Source organism: Eubalaena glacialis, chromosome 2, assembly GCF_028564815.1.
Source record: "Eubalaena glacialis isolate mEubGla1 chromosome 2, mEubGla1.1.hap2.+ XY, whole genome shotgun sequence".
NCBI classification, from domain to species: domain Eukaryota; kingdom Metazoa; phylum Chordata; class Mammalia; order Artiodactyla; family Balaenidae; genus Eubalaena; species Eubalaena glacialis.
The window spans coordinates 20,997,822-21,011,353 of NC_083717.1; the positions used below are offsets into that span (position 1 = coordinate 20,997,822).

Genomic DNA, 13,532 nt, shown 5'->3' on the forward strand with positions numbered 1-13,532 from the left:
GTATCTGCTTTCACAGTATGACATCAAAGTTGACTATTATGAAAAACACTGTGTGGCCCACAAAGCCTAAAATATTTACTATTCGATATTTACCTTTGCAGGAAAAGGTTGTTGACTCCTGGACTGGAGCAGTGTTGTCCAGTAGAACTTTGTGCAGCGGTGCAAGTGTTCTCACTATATCTGCACTGTTCAGTGTGGTAGCTGAACCATGGCTAGTGAGGCTCATAACTGAAATTTTAATTTTATTTCATTTTAATTTACATTTAAAATTAAACAGCCACCTGTGACTAGAGATGACTGGATTGGACAGAGTGTGTCTAGAGATTTGAAGACAGGGGACGTGGTGACAGAATAGCTCATTGTTTTATGTTAAATTCGGTAGAATGGAAGCTTGTGTAGCTCTTGAGATGATAAATAAATGGTTGTACATCATGTTTACCTACAGGTTTATAATTTTTTAAAAGTTTGCTCTGGTTTCAACTATTTCATGTCCACTATTTTTCCTCTGCAGCGAAGAGGAGCTCCCATATCATAACGCAGCTATGGAACGGGTAAGTCCAGCTCTGCGTTTGTTTACAGTTACCGGGGAATTACGTTCATCAGAGGAATAAAACCTGCCACCTTTGTGATTGTGAGTGCCGTGTTATACGTCAGTGCTGTAGTCATCGTTAGAATTTGACCCTCATGTTTCTTACTGTAAGAAAGTAATTAAATTAATGATGAAATAATTTTAGATTTTATGGAACTTCTGATAGGTACTTGGAAAAAAGGAGAGGTAGGCATTAGCAGAGAGTGCATTGTGGACGTGCCTCTCAAGCACCGTGTGGCTCCTAAAGCCGTGGTCCAGACCAGCAGCTCTTTGGAACATAACTGTGCCATGAGCTTTTAATCACATTTTCCACAGACAACAACAAAAAGAGTTTGCTGTAGTCAAATAAGTACATTTGCATTTTAAAGACTTAGAAGTCTTATATATAGTAAACTCATCAGTTTTTTTGTAACTCAGTGGTTCCCCTTTCTTCATTGCACTTGGCTGGGGAGCTGGCTCCATAGCTGGGTGTGCACGAGAACCAGCGACTGAATGTTTAAGGTTGCTCAGAGCCTCCCTCTCCCTCTCCATTGTTTTATGTACCTAAAAATGAACTGTAGAATTTATGAATTGAGAGGGAGGCTATTGATCGGGGGGATTATTCTCAGTTTGTTTATGTTTGATGGAGGAAGGAGGCTGGGTTTCAGACAGTGGAGGTAAAATTGGAATTGGAATTTGAAAAATATTTTAGAAAATCTTTCTAAAATAAAAATTTCCTGAAAATTAGAACTGTAGCATAACTCTGGATAAAAAGTGCCATTTTACATATACTGTGTAGAGAGCCCTATAGGTACTTCCTGCGGTTAAATTCTCTTGTGACTGCCTGATTCTCTCTGTGTCATAACCTTGATGTTTGGGCAAAGAAATTTCTTTCTCTTAATAAAGCTGTATTACTGCTTAGCAACTATATATCAAGCATGGGTCTAGAACCGAGGCCATAGCCTGGAATATCAGGATCAAATACGGCATGGTTTCTGCTCTGAGAGGCTGGCTGTTCATCCAGTGACTAGAGGCGGGTCAGGTGAGGCAGCAGTGGGAAATGGTAGTGGCTTTCAGGGGCATGGTGTTTGCAACGTGCCCTGGCAGTGGTGCTGGTGGAGAAGGCGGGCCCCTGCGGCCCAGGGAGGCAGGAGAAGGAAGTGACGGCGCTTTCTACCAGTTCTGCTCCTGGTGAACTTCTACCAGACCACTTGGAAATGGGCACACAGGGATTTGCTTGTGTCCACTCTCTGGCCATTCTCTCTCTGTTAGTGCCCTGACTTGGCTAATCCGTGGACCCTCTGGATCCCACAACTGTTATGTCTTCATTCCCCTCTCTTCCCAGCTCAGCTCTGCCACAGGCTGGGACCACCCCTTCCCCACCTCCTGACCACTTCTCCTGGGCTGAACTTTGTGTCTCTGCAGCGCCTGCACCTGAGCGGCTCAGTGCAACTGGGAAAAGACTCCCAACTGGGATGACTGGTTTTACTTTACATCCATGATCACAAACCTCAGCTGGATGTTTATGCTGCCTGGACATCATACCGTTTCCTCCTAGTGAATTTCTGCTCCCATTTTAACTAGTGCAGCTTCCTATTCCCTCTCAAACCTCCAGTACCTCCTTCTCTGGCCTGGCCCAGCTGAGGTGCTTGCTTCGTGTTTCTTATTTCTTATCTCTGCACTGTCACACCAAGTGGTCAGTTCCCAGTGACCCACCGGCGCACGTGATGTGGTTGCTTAGCCTCTCTCTCTCACACGTTCCCATTTCTTGGCCTTCAGAACCCCGTACTCTCCGCATATTCCTCTTTCCTCACTGGCTACTCTTTCTCCATTTCCTCCACTTGTTCCTTCTCATCTCACGACTTTATCCTGAGCCCATGGCTCAGGCCTGGAACTTCTCTTTCCTGTCTGGATCTCCTCCTCGGTCATCTCATCTAGTCTTTTGGCTTTAAACGCCAACCCCCAGACTGTGTGTGCATTTCAGTGTCTAGACTTAGTGTCTGGCTTACTCCATACACTCAGATGTCTAATAAATGTCCAAACTGGGGTTTCTGTTATTCTCTTCAAATCCATCTGTGAACAAGCTTCCCATCTCAACCAGTGGGAGCGCCACCCTTCCAGGTTTCAGTCTAAAAACTTCTGAGTTGTGTTTGACCATCCCCACACCTCACGTGTCAGCTCGGCCTTCAGTGTGTGTCCAGAGTCTGATGACTTCTCAGCATCCCCGCTTCTGCTGCCTGGTCTGCTGGAACCTCTCTTCTGGGGCTTCCAGCTCCTTGCTTCTGCTAGTGTCCCCTGTCTGTTCACCACAAGAGCCGGAATGATCCTGTTAAAATAAGAGAGAGCATGTCACTCTTGATGGGAACATCCTGCCTGCTCTCCAGCTTGTCCACAGTAAAAGGGAAGGTCCTTAGAATGATCTCAGAGCCCCGTGTGACTGGTTTCCGTGAGTCTCTCCTCTCTTGCTCCCGTCTCTTTTTTTTTTTTTTTAATTTTTATTTATTTATGGCTGTGTTGGGTCTTCGTTTCTGTGCGAGGGCTTTCTCTAGTTGCGGCAAGTGGGGGCCACTCTTCATCGCGGTGCGCGGGCCTCTCATTATCACGGCCTCTCTTGTTGCAGAGCACAGGCTCCAGACGCACAGGCTCAGTAATTGTGGCTCACGGGCCTAGTTGCTCCGCGGCATGTGGGATCTTCCCAGACCAGGGCTCGAACCCGTGTCCCCTGCATTGGCAGGCAGATTCTCAACCACTGCGCCACCAGGGAAGCCCTTGCTCCCGTCTCTTGCTCACCCACCGGCCTCCTCAGTGTTCCCCGACTAGCCCGCCATGTTCCCTCTTTCAGGCTTTTGCCTGGCTGCCTCCTTTCCTGGGGAGCCCCCTCCTCCTCCCCCCAAGAGCTACAGGGAGCGGCCCTCATCTCCTCCAGGTATTTACTGTATGACGCCACCTTCGGAATAAGACCCTCCCTGGCATCTCAGATCTTACGTTGGGAACTCCCTCCCCCCTGCATGTCAACTATCCCCCTCCCTTCTTTGTTCCTCTCTTTAGTACTAACACTGTTTCACTTACTCAATATTTTACTTATATCTTTATTTTGTCTGTTTCCTCACTAGGATGTAATCTCTAGGAGGGGGGTTTCATCTGCTTTGTTCACTGTTGTATCCCCAGAACCTAGAGCAGGGCACATAGTACGTGCTTAATAAATGGTGGCTGAGTGAATGACCAGGTGAACATAAAGACTGCGATATGTCATTAAACATGCAAATTTAAAGGTTGGCGAGCTTGTCCTTTCAAATGTTGACAATGTGCTTTATTTGAGAAATGAGGGAGAGAAGAGTTGGAAGGTATCTTTTAACAAAAGATATCCATATTTGGCAGAATAAAAATCTGACAACCCACTATTGACTTTTCTCTCCAATGCCACCTCTCTTCCCCTTTCAAAACGAATTCCTGGTCCAGAAAATTCAGACATGTGGGAACCAGTAGTGTAGATGATTCAAGAAATGTGACAGTGAAGGAAAGAAGAAATATGAGACAAAACCTAGTTGGAGAATGCATGCTTGAGGGAGGTTGTTTGTTTTTAATTTTTTTTTTAAGAGATTTGCCTGTACAGTAAAAGACCTCTTATCCAATGCAATTAAAGTTATAATTAATGGATTGTTTACTCTAAAGAGTTTAATATAATAGGGAATCACTCTGAAATGATATGCACACCTTAATAATTTAACATAAGACATAGTTTTATATTCCCTTGTCAGTCTTTTACTGGGAGCGGGGGTTCTGAGGCTGCTGAGACTCTGTCCTACCCTTGTCTGTAAACTGCACTCGTTTTGTGTGGCCCAACTGGTTTCTTTAAAGTGGAATGAGAACTTTAGACACATGCAAAGCAGTCTGAGGCTGGAAACTTTTTAGTTTTCAGGATTTCCCCCAATTTTTCTAGTTTCAGTTTAGCTCATATGTTCTTCAGTGATTGCCTAGTCCTAATGGCCGAGGTCTGCCATTTCTAGGAAACTAATAAAAAATTCTACATATTCATATGCGGCATTGAATAAAATCAGTGGAAATGATAGCCTTGTGGATGTGTACAAGTGTTCATCAATCTTCACAAAGCATCCACTTGCAGCGTGTACTTCCTGCGTGCCGTTTGGGAAGACTTGTACACTGATGCATAGTCAAGTCATCGGGGCTTTTGTTCCAGCTTTGCCAGTGTATTCTTTTTACATAAGGTAATTCTCTGTTTAAACTAGGGTGTAGAAGGCAGTCCCTCATAAGAGGATTGGTGTTGGTATTTGCAGACTGCTTTGGATTCCCCCAGACAGTCACTGAAACAAATAAACAAACACACTTCTTATATTTACTCTGCAGAGAACAATATTAATAATGTATTATATTGTTTCTTTGAGCTTATTGATATTTTTAATAAGGAGGAAAGGATATGTAAAGCTATGAATTTTCATGGATTCAGCTATTGCTTTTTGCAGTGCAGTATTTTGCATGGCTTAACAGAATATTGGAGCCTTTTCAGATCTTTAAAAATTATATTTTAATTTTATGAGGTGTGAAATCTTGCTCAAAATACATGACTTTTCAATGTCATTATTCTATCAAAACACGACTCTTTGCTTCTTACACTCCTTATCCTCTCCTGACCTCTGCTGGTGAGGTCTAGGTGTGCGTGACTTGGGTCAACTTTATCCTCGGTCACACATCCTAATATTCAAAAAAACATCTGAAGACTTGAACTTCAGTAAAGTTCTAAGACTTCTTATTCTAGAAGAGAAGGCTATTTAATATCCATCCATGCATTGTGTATATGGGTAGCCTTTACTATCTAGATTATAAATCATGTTACTAGTGGGAGGAGCATTGGACCCAATGCAAGGCAACTTCATACTATGTGGGTGATGCAGCAGTTGTTAAGTACTTCCTATTCAACTGGTCCTGTATAGGATTAAGGTATAGTCTCAGATCACTAGAGGTTGAGTGATCTCAACAAAGAAGATATTGGTCCCATTTTTAATCGTTATACCCTCCTTGCCCGAATAGGAGGGGCCAGTCCTGATTCAGAGGGTTTGTGAATTTAAGATGATCAGGTATCAGATTGCAAACTTCAAATGGAAGTTTAGTCCTTTCCTGAAAACAGCTCCTGGGGAAGAGTATACAACACTGTACCGTTTCCTAATCAGTGGAGGTAATGGAGAGGTAACAAAGGGAATATAGGATGGAGATTAAGACCTCTGCATCATTTTCCTTTTGATATATGTTGTTCTGACATTCTCAGGGGAGTAGAATTTTCTTATACTAGGGTCTCCTATATGATTTTTAAAATTTCAGTGATGAGCACATCTAGTACCCAGATCTTAGTTTTGGAATACCATTCCCCATTAAAAAGAACCACTGTTTCTTTAAAGAAATGGATGATCTAGGTCTAGGATAGAAAAAAGTATAAAGTGAGCCTGAATTATATTGTGTCAGATCGGTCATGTCTAAAGGATCTGCCTGAAGAGGGGAAATCTCCAACCAGATAAGAGGCAGTCCAGCCAAATTTGGGGCAATTTGAGCTTCAAAAAGAATAATGATGATAATAATAATGGATTATAACACATTGAATAAAATAGTCCTTTATACCTTAGTGATATTAAAAATGGGGAGGGACTTGAAAGGAAAAACTTTCTAATAGAAAAATATCAGTTAATAATATAGAAATAATCCTAAGGAAAAAAAAATCCACCATACCATTTTACCACCATCAGAATCAGAATTAACTCAGACAGAGATTATAGTGGATGAGAAGACCACTGAGTAGAGCTGTTAAGGAACAGGATGTCCATACTATCTCAAAGTGCACCACCCAGATTACTTATTAGTTACAAAAAGGAATTTCTCTATTAGTTAGTGGAGAAATTGGGCAAATACCACTTAACCAAGGGATCAAAAGTTGTATCATTGATAATGGTACAAATCAGCATGATCTGTCACTGGATGTGATGCCATAAGAAGGACACAAAATCACCTGTGTAATAGTCCTACCAAAATCTAGGGGAAACAGTTAGGCAAAGCCAGATAGTGTGGACTAGACTCTTCAAAAGTCAACATCATGAAAGACAAACAAAGGCCAGGGGACTGTTCTAGAGCAAAGGGAACTTAAGAGATGTGCCAGTAAAGGCAATGTATGTTCCAAGGTTGGATTCTGAATTCCCCTCCCCAACCCACCTAAAGAAAAACAGCTTTAAAGAACGATTTTGGGACAAGTGGGGAGTTTGGTATATGGACCGTTTATTACCAAATAACGGACCAATTTTAAATTTCTTGAAAGGGTGTAATAGTTGTACTGTGATTATGTAAGGTAATGTGTCTTGTTCTTAGGTGTTACATACTTGAAATATTTGGAGTGTTCACGACGTCTGAGATTTTCTAATAGATCAGCGCTCCCCACCCCCCTGCAAAAAAAAAGCCCTAATATAAATAGATTAAATCTGGCAAAATGTTAATAATTGATGGATTTTGGTGAAGCATATATAAGTATATGGTGCATTGGTCTTCCACTTTTCTGTAGGCTTGAAATATTTCAATAAAAATTGGGAGAAGTAAGATGTCAGTGTATAAAGGCAACAGAGTTATTTAATATCAGCTTTGTATAGATTCCTAACATCAGTAGTTTCACATTTTAGCAGCACTTTGAAAAGCGTTGCCAACATGATGGAATGATCCATATCTTTATTATGCTACATTAGAGATACTATTGTACTTCACTTATGTTTACTTCTGTATTATAGTGATCGAACTGCTATCAAAAGTACTTAGGATTTTGGTCGGTCTAGTCATATTCATTCTCCTTCCCACCCCTCTGCTTCCAAGACCACAAAATGCTATTACATAATTGCTTCATAGTATTGTTTGCTTGTCTCTCCTGATGTAAATTATGTTTAAAAATGTTTAACTTTTCTTATACACCAGTCACAGTTTTAGGTGATGAAATTAAAAGAAGAGTATATGATATGGTTCCTGTAGTCAAGGAGTTCATCCTTTAATAATAATAATAATAATAATAAAAAATATTTGGGCATTTAGACCAACTAGAACACAAGTGGTGTTAGGTGCTATAACAATAATCATAATAATCCTCATTTTATAGATACGGAAACTAAGATACAGAAAGATAAGTAACTTGTCCCAAATGAAACAGATAAGAAGGGGCAGAACTCAGGCCAACTGAGTCCTTAGTCCATGCCATGAAATGCTGAAGAAACAGTTTATTTTGCCTGGAGGATGGAGGAATTTGGAAAAGGTTTTGAACCTTTGACATTTGACTGGGTCTTGAGAGGATGCATAAGGTTTTGCCAGATGATGGTGAGGAAGAGCATCACAGGCAGATGAAAAGCAAACACTGGTCAGAGAGGCATGAAAATACATTGTGTGTTGGGAATGACAAATAGTTCAAGGTGGCCAGATCATAAAAGTAGCCGGAAGTGAAACTAGAAGGTGAGTTTGGGCCATATTGTGAAGGGCCAACCGCGTAGAGATTTGAACTTTATTTGTAGCTATTGAAAGATTTTAAGCTGGGACTCACTTTTAAAAGGTCATAGCAGCGTGGAGGCTGGCTTGAAGCCATCCAGGGCTACCTGTGAGGAGGTACTGCCCTCATCTAGGGATGAGGATTGACAGAAAGAGGGCAGAGGATGTGATGGAAGCAGAAGTGGATGGGACCAGCAGAGTGTAGGTTGGGTGTGGAAAGAAGATACAAGGAAGACTGAAGACAACCTAAGCTTCTAGGTTGATTGACTTAGTAGGTGGTGATGCTCTTAATTCCTAGTTGGAAAGGGAGGGGTAATAGCAGCATGTTTAGGGAAATCGGTTTGGGTGTGTTGAGTTTGAAGTATCTGCTGAACTTCTGGGTGAGATTCTAACTTGCTGTTATATTCTAGTCTGTGTTGGTGTTACTGAGTCCATGGCAAGATGATGTTCCTTAGCCTGTTTTTCTAGAGCATTTAAGTTTACATTTGTCACATGTGTTTTCAGTTACTTCTTACCTCAGAATAAATTCTGGAGTTGTTAAGCTACAGCATGTTTGCTGATAAAGTATATTGTATCCATTTATTATAGATTCATGAGTGCATGCAAGTCAGGTGTAGTTGATCTGGCAGAGTTATGGAGTTAACACTTAAACCTGATTGAACTACTGATGTATAATTTTAAAATCCTACAGCCTGGGAGCTTTACCCGAAGTGTGTTTTTTTCCTTTTTTTTTTTGGCTGTAGGGGAAAGAAATGTATACTTTAATGGTTCTGAAAATTGTGTGCATCTGTTTTATCCTTGCATGTGAGAATGTGTAGCATTTAAAATAATCTCTCTATATATATGATGAGCATTAGAATACAAAAATGTGCCTTTAAAGAAAAGAATAGCTGTTTCTTAAAGTGATTTATTGACAATTTAATAGTCATAAAAATGAAAGATAGCAAGAGACCCGCTAGATCTCAGCAGGGTTTTTCCTGGCAAAGTGTATGTTATTGTACTCTTGGGTGGGCTTGAATTATTTGGTGTTTTCCTGTTGGTGGAGAAAGGGATTATGCTTTGAAGAAGTCGGGGGGTGGGGGGGGGAAGTGCAGAAGAACAAGAAAGTACCAAATGGCATCTTAGATCAATCTTAATTTTTCACAGCTTGGCCTTCTCTAAAGTCACATTTAGCAGAAACATTAATTAGATTTCAGAGCCCCACTGAGTTTTAAAATTAAACGTATTTCTGGAACCATCTGTATTATTACTAATAATATAATGAAGAATATGCTTAATCTTTTGAAAAATGAGAATCATAACAGTATCTTTTGCTCACAAGTGATCATCTTTGGTTATGAAAAACCCATCAAAATTTTTAAGAGTAAAGAAGTAATTAAAGAGTTTTAAGGATATGCCTAAAAATAAAATTCCATAAAAGTATTCTGATTGGTGAGAATCTTTTCCTAAATTCAGGACTTTCTTTGGGATTTTATGCTTCTTTTGAATCTAAAAATATCGATGGTGGGCCTATGCCATCTGCCTGTTTGAGGCTGCATTGAAGACCGTCGATGAGGAGCTATTGCTTTCATCCAGGAACTGTGATCCCCAACGAGAGCAGGGACATGGTGGAGGCAAGAGCATAGGATATGGTGGCCTAGAGCGCAGGTCCTGGGGCCACGCTGCCTGGCCTTGAACTCACCAGGTGCGGGAACTTGGAGAAGTTGATTAGACCCTTTGTGCCTCTGTTTCCTTATTTGTAAAATGGGGGTGATTATACCTACCTCATAAGGGTGTAACGAGCATATATTTTTGAGCATAAAATGTATCCTCAGAACCATTTTCTCTCCTGTGTAGTCTTCCATTTCATTTACTTTTTAGATGCACTTAATACACTTAGGCCTTCTGAAAAGACAATGCTGGGATCGAGGAGAATTAACAAAATAGCAGAATCTCAGCTCACTCATAAGAAAGAATTCTGTTGAGTTTTGTTCTCATGAAAAGGTCATCATTAGGAGTGGACCCTGCCGGGCTCTGTTCCAGGCAGTGGGGAAGCAGTGAACATCTCGGCCTTCGTAGATGGAGTAGTCAGGGGGGAGGAGGTTAGGTGTGCGGCAGCGAGGGGCCTCCTAGGCTGAGCCCCCGGAGGAGAGGACTTGCTCACCTGGTCATGGGCACAGGGGTCACCCAGACTTCTTGGCTGAAGAGGGTGTTTTTTCCTGCCTGAAAGGACAGAGTACAAATGGATTTTCTGAGGGTAGCTGGGCTCCCAAAGTAAAGGGACAGAGGGCTGTGCACACCCAGTTCTTTTTCTAAATGTACGAATCAAGTAAGTCACTCTACCACCATGGGAGTGAATAAGAGATTGGAGAGCCCACCCGAGTACTTAGGAAAAATATCCCTTCTCCTTGAAACCAAAGAAGTGCGGAAGAAGCCTTTTCTCTACCACCTTCCCCGTTCCCAGCTTTGCCCCAAATCTTAATTTAGTGTGACAGCCAAGACCCCCGCCTGTGTGTTCAGCCTCAGCTCCGGATGCTTCCTTTTTTAGCCCCGACACTGCCGCATTGTCAAAGAAGTACATCTGTCCATGCTTCTCGGAATGTTCTTTCCCACGTTGCGCTTGATAAAAACCCTGACCCCCTTCCAGTCCTTCATTTATACTCGTCTTCTCTGGCGCCCCTGGGTGGGCTCGACTGCTCCCTCCACAGGACTTGAGTCACCGTCTCTGCCTCTAGGTCACAACGCTGCATATTCCATGTCGGGTGCCCTTAGCAGACGGTGAACTTGCCTTGGGGCAGCAACTATTACTTATTTTTGTACAATTTTTCACTAACATAGTGCTAGTTATATGATGATCTCCCCCCAGTAATACTCAATTCTCCTTTACAAAACCACCTTTGTCACCGAAAACATTAAGATGGCAGAAATTGGTAAAATGTGAAAGAAGAGAATGGAATTTTGAAGTTGTGTTTTTGATGCTTCATAAAAATATTTCAGACTGTTTTAAAATTTCCTTTTGGCTTAAATTTGTAGACTACCAAGCGTTTTCAGTGATTAAAATGTTAGAAAATTTAAGTGATCCCTTTCTCTTTACCTGTCCCAATGGAGCATCTCCTAAGTGTCTTAACTTCGGCGAGGGGATACTGTTGACACAAATGTCATCAATTATCCAACTTTAAAAAAAAGTTAGTTAGGATATTTGCTGTCCAGTATAGCATAACTTTTTTAGTGGTCCTTTTTTCAGCAGCATTTTCCTTGACATTTTTTTGTAATTTGTAAGTAAAAGAAGCCTGAAACAAACAGTAACAATGAATTTCAATTTTATTTTTAGCAAAAGCACCTGGAAATTGAAAGAACTACTAAATGGTTGAAAATGCTAAAAGGATGGGAAAAATACAAGAACACTGAAAAGGTAATTAAAAATGTTACTTCCTTATGAAACTATACAAATTCAATGTGGATTTTTCCAGTAAAAGTTCCTCTTTAATTATAAGAGTATTACGTTCATATTCTTAAAAAAATTGTAAGTGTAATTTAATTGAGTGGAATACCTCAAATTAGGAGTCTTTGTGCTGTCACAGAATAGCCAGTTCAGATGGGTTGCAGGAATTGAGAGGATGTGGCGAACAGTCCAGAGGTCAGCTGGCTTTCGGGGATGATTGAATTCCGCCGCTTGGTTAGGTTGCCTGTGATTTCGTTTCTTTCCGTCTCTCTTCTCTGCCTACTTCAGTGTCGGCTTCCTGCTGAGCTTGGCTTCCCTTTGGGATCAGGATTATTGCCGTCGTTCCAGGCTTCGTATTCCCCTGTCTCCCTGCTCAGAAGGAGAGAGGCCTGGCCTCTGAAAGCTTTCCATGAAGCAGGAGCGTCTCCTTGTCCTAAAGCTTCTAGCAGACCACCCCCGCACCCCGCCCCAGATCTTTTTACCCCGCATTGACTCTGTGCTGTTTTGAATCAATTTGTAAAAATGCATACATCTATTAATATGCCTACTAATCTAATCGGTAGGAATTCCTACTAATTCCTACTGTTCTTCCTTAAATATTGGGAAGCTGTGAAGTTCCTAGTGGTGTAAGTTTTCCAAAATTCTAACTTTTGCTTGAAAGGGCAAATGTTATCAGGGGCAAAAATACTGTGAGGTATTTTCCTTAAAGTGGCTTACTTCATTTATTTTTGAGAAAAATGTCTGCTAAGTACCCAAGTCTCAACAACCACGATTGGCTGGTCAGTCGTTCTTTCAAGTAATGACGGTGTCCGTGACCAAAGCAGTTGGTTCAGATCGCGATTCATACAATTTCATAAATGCTCTTTCTTGAGGTCAACACTGTGCTCTGTGTGCGTTCCACCTCATCGCTCAGAATATTAATAAGACGTGTGTGTATTCAGGATTGAGATTGAATGAAATTAATAGTTTCTACTGCTTCGTCAAGGGCATTCCTGAGCGAACTGACCTCTTTTTTAAACTGTGAGGAAAGAATGCAGTGACTGCCAGCACAGTGCTTCCTCTGCCTCAGTTTGTGCTGAGGTGCCAGGGGCTTCACCACCATGGCTTTTCTGCTCCCAGTGCCAAAGTCAACATAGGGAAAGAGGCAAATAATGGTTTAGTATCATTACGAAAATGTCTTGACCTCATGGCCCATGCCTTGAGAACTGCTGACATCTAAGCCTCGGTTTCCTCATCTATAAAATGGAGATAACAATACCCATTACAAAGAGATGAAGATTTAATGATTTCATGCATATAAAGCAAGAAGGTTGGACAGTAAAAAATATTTAAAGGGAAAAAAGAAATCTTCCATAATCTTACAGCAAAACACTGAGTTAACTGTTAGGATTTTTGTCTGTTTCCTCACACTTTTTTTCCATGCAATATATATTTTTTGCTCTTTACATAGATATAAATTGTTGTGTGTCAGCCTTTACCAACAAGAATTCCAGGGAGCAGCAGCTCCTTGGGGTCTAACGGGTATTACACAAAAGCATTGTTGCCTAATGGTTAAGCAATAGACTATCCTAGGTTCAATCCCTAGCTCTGCCACATTACTAGTAGTATGACCTGGAAGAAGGTATTTAACCTTTTTCTGCCTTAGTTTACTTGTCTGTAAAATGGGGGTAATCACAATACCTCCTTCACGGAGTCGTTTTGAGGATTAAATAAGTTAATTCATGTAAAGCACAAAGAATAGTGCCTGATATTTAACATGCAGTCAGTAAGTGTTGTTTATTATTACATGAGAAAGGGGCTCTCTGGTTAAATAAAGTTGAGATAAAGCTGAACCGAGGTAAGCAGGTTTCTTTACTACAGGATGCCTCAGCATCTTTAATATTATAGCGTGGTAGAAATTTTCAAGAGGGACCTTAAATTGCATGACACTTATTCAACCATGAAAATCTTTTTGTCATGGGGTATCTCACATGAATAACGTCACTCTTCTTTTTGAGCATCCTAAATATCCCTATTTAAATTCCATTA

At 41.1% G+C, this 13,532-nt stretch overlaps 1 protein-coding gene across 2 annotated transcripts in view; it reads left to right on the forward strand.

The window, feature by feature from the left end:
* The window catches only part of USP6NL (USP6 N-terminal like), a 126,111-nt gene that overhangs the window by 73,602 nt on the left and 38,977 nt on the right, over nt 1-13,532 (forward strand). For both annotated transcript variants that reach the window (XM_061179486.1, XM_061179496.1), the window contains exons 4-5: nt 512-551; nt 11,394-11,474. In XM_061179486.1, coding sequence (XP_061035469.1) covers nt 512-551; nt 11,394-11,474 — 121 coding nt within the window. The remainder of the gene's footprint in view (nt 1-511; nt 552-11,393; nt 11,475-13,532) is intronic.